Source organism: Ruditapes philippinarum, unplaced genomic scaffold, assembly GCF_026571515.1.
Source record: "Ruditapes philippinarum isolate M1 unplaced genomic scaffold, ASM2657151v2 ctg19408_1_1_1_1, whole genome shotgun sequence".
In the NCBI taxonomy this organism is placed as follows: domain Eukaryota; kingdom Metazoa; phylum Mollusca; class Bivalvia; order Venerida; family Veneridae; genus Ruditapes; species Ruditapes philippinarum.
Genome location: NW_026861404.1, coordinates 4,384 through 10,749, shown reverse-complemented (window position 1 = coordinate 10,749; position 6,366 = coordinate 4,384). Strand labels below are relative to the sequence as shown.

The following is a 6,366-nucleotide window of genomic DNA, read 5'->3' as shown; positions in this document are numbered from 1 at the left end:
AAAGTGGACATATCCTTTCATGTTCGGGTAAGTGTTCATATCGACCAGTTTCAAGACGGATAGGTGCAACTCCGCAACGGAATTTAGCCAAAGCTGACCTGTAAGAAACAGGAATTAATAAACGACAATATTTCTCTGTAACATACTCTTTTTTTGAAATGCCTGTATGTACGAAGTTTATTTCTCCCGGAACCATTGCTACTGTTTTCCCTGGAAATATCCGCTTTCCACTGAGCGATATGAACATCAACCAAAGCTTTAGTTAAATCATCAACCATACTTTTGCGATTAAACGGGAAATGAACATATTGATAAACATCAAGTCCTAATGACAATAAAAAGTTTTCAAACAATATAGCACCAGTTTTTACAATTTTTTTCCCTTTTTGTTAAAAGCCCAGTTGAAAATTTTCTTATTCATTCTACTTTCTTTAAGACAAAGAGTTCTGTGCCAGTGGTTACCCACTGCTTTCCATTGCTCAACAATAATTGGATTCCAACCTGTTTCACCATATACAGCAGCATTTGGTGTGTATTTACCCGTGCCTAGGAAGTACCTCATAGCTCTGTTATGAATACTATTAATACAACTATAAGATTTTATACCCCAAATAGCAGCTCCATATGTTATAACAGGTACAACACATGTATAATACAATTTCGTATAAACATTAAAATGCAAACCCCCTGAATTTTTAAATTTTGCTATAAGGAGACCAAGAGCACGACTTGCACTTTGAGCTACATGTTTAGCAGTGATATTGTAATCTAAATATTCGTTCAACAATAGACCTAGATACATGTATTGGTTAACAGTTTCTAACGCAGACTCACCACATGTAAATTTGAAATTTGATATTGGAATAGAAGGGTTTCTAAAATGAATAACATTACTTTTTTCAACATTTATAGACATACCATTTACAGTACACCAATTAGACAATAAATCTAGCATGCATTGAAGGTTTTCTTCATTTTCAGCTATCAATACAATGTCATCGGCATAGAGAAGAATTGCAATAATATCTTCATTAATGGCAATGCCTTTGTTACTATTTTTTAGTAACAAAGCTAAGTCATTAACATAGATATTAAACAATACAGATGACAGCGAACATCCTTGTCTTACTCCGGAATTTACTGGGAACCAGTCAGTTGTTAAACTATTTACCCTGATACAAGATGTGACATTGCAATAAAGAGAGTTTACAGCACTTAACATTTTTGTTGAAATACCTATATTTTCTAACTTTTTCCATAGCACGTTTCTATTAACTGAATCAAATGCTTTTCGAAAATCAATGAAGGCACAAAAGGTGGATAATTTGCATTTCTTGCGCGTGTCAATGATATTAGTTAAACTAGAAACATGGTCAATAGTACTTCGATTTCTTCGAAATCCATTTTGCTCTTCTACTAAAGTATCAACATTACTGGTCCAATTAACAATTCGTTCATTAAGAATGCTGGTATATAACTTATACATAGTACAAGCAAGGGACATACCTCTATAAGACAAAGGTTTGCGCTTGTCTTTATTCCCAGATTTTGGAATTGGACTAATAATATTTTTCGACCAAGTTGAGGGTACTTTTCCTGTTTCAAAACATACATTAAAAAGACTATGCAGAATCAATGCCGCTGTGTCATTTTTTAAAACCTCCACAGGAATAAGATCAATACCTGAAGCTTTGTTTAACTTAGCTTTTTCAATAACTTTAACAATTTCGTTTATGCTTATATAATTATCAAGCTCTTGGACATATACATGTTCCGTTGGTACATGGATTGTTTCATCATCAACAGTATTATTAATGTTCAAACGATTGCAAAAATCATCTTTCCATTTTAACAAAATAGTTTTGACATCAAATGAGATACTACCATCATCTAATACGACTTGCATTGGTATGCCTTTCTTACGGTCATTACTAATTCCAATTTTACCAATACTCTTCCAAAATGAGTTGTCATTTTTGTCTACTTCATTCAACAATTTATTTTGCGTATCATACCAATACAATCGTTTACAACGTTGAACTTTTCTATCAAAATCTTTTCTTAAATATCTATATTGGTGCTTATACTCAATTTGTAATGCTCTATTTTTACATTTTAACCATTTTCTCTCTGCCTCACATAAGTTTAGCCATAGGTCATTCAAATTTGAATTCCACCAAGGCTTACTTTTAAACTTTTTTGCATAATTCATAGAGTTAATAACTTTATAGGGAACTTTATTATACATATTTGTTTGGATCAGTTCACACCAACCATCATACACTGTATCAATATCACTTTGTGTTCTCATACCCTGTTCAATATTATTAATGAAAATATTGACTTGTTCTAATGTATCATGATCTAACATAAATTCAGATGGTATAGATTTCAAATCAAATTTTACATATCTGCTTTCATTATCATTTACATGTATACAATTAGCAATAGATGAATTTATTTTCAACCTCCAACATAATATAGAATGATCTGGTACATTAGTAGCAAAACATGAACTAATATTAAGTCTAGTAAGTAGATCTGATACATGAATAACATTAAATTTTTCAAAATAATCTAAATTATCGTGACTTACTAAACAATAATCCACAACTGAACAACCTTTTGAAGATATTGATGTATAATCATTTACCTCATAGTTTCGACCAATTAACATACAAAAGTTACAGTCAATTAAAAATTGCATTAAAAGCTCACCATATGCATTACTTTTAAAATCAACTACATGCCTATTAGGAATCATATCTACCCGGCAATGAAAGCATCATTATCCCCACATCTACTGTTAAAATCACCGCATATCATGACCAGACCTACATTTTGGTAATCATAAATTCCTTGCAATAATAAGTCATAAAAGTAGTAACCATCGACACAACGTGTTGAATTTTTCGGAGGAAGATAGCATACACATGGACAAAGAGTTAAATCAAAAAATCTATGAATCATTTTTAACCAAAGTATACCTTCATGAGCATTGTTTAAAATTGAAATATCAAATTCACATAATAAGTCAGTTTTAATTAAAAAACCTATTCCACCTGAGCCATGCCATGCTTTTGTGTGTATATTTTTTCTATTTTGCCCAAACCATGTATAGTTTTGGAGCTCAATAGTATCATTACCCAATAAATGTGTTTCTGATATACCTATGATGTCTAAATCTAAATATTGTATACAATTGTTTCTTAAAGTAAAATTGTCTGAAGAGGAATCTTTGCACCACCCTCGAACATTCCAGAAACCTGCTGATAATTAATGTCGGTTGTTACGCTGTTCCCTTCGATTTTTATTCAAATTACTTCTAGCATAATCACTGTCCTGTCTACCTGAAAAAGAACCAAGTCTGTCATTTCTTTTATATTGGTTATTAAAATTTGTATGGTTATTCCCACTATAGTCACTTCTATCTCTGTTGCTAGTATTTCTTGAATTCCTATCATAATCCTGTCCAATAGAATTCTTCCTGGAATGACCACTTTCCTGTTTCGAATACTCATCCGGGCGACTACTGTCAGATTGTTTTGTGTAATTATGTCGGTTGTTCTCAGAGGCATTGTCAAAGATCTTATTGCCATGTAATTTAATATCATAGCCCTGATCGCGTAGACACCTGACAAGAGTGCGCAAATTGTTATTTTGAGTCCTCTCATTTGCCGGTAAGTCTCTATCTATGAAAACACGTTTATATTGATTAGAGTTTTTTAACATCTTTTTATGTTTAAGAACCTTATTTTTATCATCCTCTGTCTGGAAGGTTGCAATGATTAGCCCTGGTTTTGATCTGGAGTCAGTTGATTTTCGAATAGCATTGACGACCCTTATATTAGGCAGGCAAACACCATCCTTAAATAGGTTATTTACCTTCGTATTCACGTTTTCACCATCATGATACTGTAGACCTCGAATAACAATGTTAAGGGATTGCTTATTACAGTAAGTTTCACCTTCATTTACCCTATCTTTAAGTTCGGAGACTTTCTCTTCAATAATTTTCATGTCTGTTGCTATCTCATCTTTTAAGTACTGAATCTTTGACTCAAAATCCTTTTTTACCTTATTCATTTCAACGTTAATCCTTTTATCAAATATACTGGCTATCTTATGTACAATTTTAGCCTCTAGAGTGTCCTCTAGTCGGTCGATTCTTTGATTTAGACTGTCACTTAGGCCAGCTATGTTATCATTCAATTTCACAACTAGACTAGACAGAGTAGCAAAACTGTCACTTTCATGAACGAATTCAGAGGTCGCCATATGCTGACCTGCCTTTGATTTTGGGGTATTGCCATATAATAGTCTTCTTGCTGACATTATATCACATGAAACGTCATTTTTGTAACTTACTTTTGGAGTCAGTGAATCCTGGTTAGTCTCTACCACTTTGCTTTTCTTTTCCGATCAATATCCGGCTTAATCAGTATTGGCTTCGATTATCGCAATACAGCACGTGGCTGTTACGCAATATTATGTCAGCAATGACACCGCGCGAAAAGAATTAAAATTGGGGAATTCGGAACTTCATAAGATTTCTATTCCAAGCTTGTGCATAAAAATGCAAGTCTTTATGTTTCCTGAAATAAATGATTAAATGATTAAATAAATACATAAATAAATAAATAAATAAATAAATAAAAAATAAAAAAATAAATGAGTGGTGATGAATGAATGACTAATTGTTTGATTTGTGGTTGATTGATTGATTGCTTGAATGAATGAATGAATGAATGTATGAATGAAATAATGTGAATTAATGAGATATCATTCACATTGTTGTTGTTTTTTACATATGCAAGTACATGTATTAAATTATTTATGGGATATATATAAACGTAAAATTTAAATACTGTGTGTGGACAATCCCGATTTCATCTTCGTGATTTCATAATTTTACCTTTCACGATTTCAACTTCACAGATCCACGATTTTAATATAATTAATTTATGTTTTGAACATCACAATTTTAACTTTATCATTTTCTCATGTTTGGCTTATCATTTCAAATTATTATAATGATAATGATAAAGAAATTACAAAACAACATGATTCACCATAAATGCAGAATACAAAAAGTACTATCTAATCGTCAATCGCAATTGTAAAGTATTCGCTATTTATCTGCGGCTGTATGCTAAAAAGCAAACCACGCGGTATTGAGCTAGAATACCGCGTTGCCTTGTATACAAAAGAAGATATTTCAATATACGTTGTCGTACTACAGGTGGATGTTTTACACGTTCTGTGTACTGACGATATTATTAGTATGCAATTGACGTGTTAATACTTCCAGAAAATATTACATCGTGTAAAAGCGTTCCTGTTTTATGTTAGTTTGTCAAATGTCTGACAAATATTAGATCAGACTTCTTTCCTCTTATAGGTAATTGGCGATTTAGAAGTAAATCTTCATTCGCTATTTCTATATACAGAATTCGTATTTGCACGAATACGGAATTTCGTATTTTAGTAATATACGGACTTGTAATAAAAATTCTGTACATCATTAAAATACGGACTTCGTATATCAAAGATCCCGTATATTACGAGTGTACGGATCACCGTATATTGGTCATATACGGACTAACATAATATACGGTCCCGTACATCTCCGTATTTTCAGTTTCCCGTATTCTTACCCGTATATTAATGATATACGGAATTCCGTACACTTCCGTATATCCATACCTTTTTCGCAGTGTTGGTAGCTTTGTATGTATTTGTGACTCTCCGAATGGAGGTGAAAAAGTTAAAAATCAAGCTTTGACAGTTGGCGCCAAACAAGTAAGAAATTCCGGATAAATTTTGTGAAAAATCTAAACGCATGACAGACACTTTATTGGTCATTTTTGAAAATGCCATAGCTTGCACTGCGTGTTAGTGATATTTTTAAAGGAATCGGATTCTGGAGTATGCTGCACCTTCATGAAGATTGCCCATATTGGTATATTTTAGGTGTGATTTTGGCTGGGCGGGGGTAAATATAAATTGCTGTCAGTCATTTTTTTAAGGAGCAATGCATGCAAACTATTATTTTCTTCAATGTATGTCATAAATCATTGAATAATGCTGTGCAACTCGTTATCTGCCTGTGAAACAGATTTTGAAATATTTGGAATTGTGTTTCTAGCCACACTGAATTACAAAATTGTTCATTTTTAGGTCCCCTGCCCCCTATGTGTTTTGATTTAATACAAATGATGAGTACTCTTTAAGGGGCGGTAACTTTTCTATTTTCGCTTCAACTAGAACAGTTCTTTCTTAAATTGAGGTTAGTATCCTAAACAAATGATAATTTCGCGCAGGATTAATTCCGTATGATTTCATGTATTCTTACACTTCTGCCAA

The 6,366-nt window shown here is 32.5% G+C and overlaps 1 protein-coding gene across 1 annotated transcript; it reads right to left on the bottom strand.

Annotated features, from left to right (window-relative positions):
- Nucleotides 1-2,823: 2,823 nt before the first annotated feature.
- LOC132715508 (uncharacterized) lies at nt 2,824-4,418 on the bottom strand (the record flags this gene model as incomplete). Its single annotated transcript, XM_060698513.1, is given in 1 exon segment — nt 2,824-4,418. A coding segment is annotated over 1 exon segment (1,142 nt), but the record flags the coding sequence as incomplete, so codon positions are not given.
- Between the last annotated feature and the right edge of the window lie 1,948 nt (nt 4,419-6,366).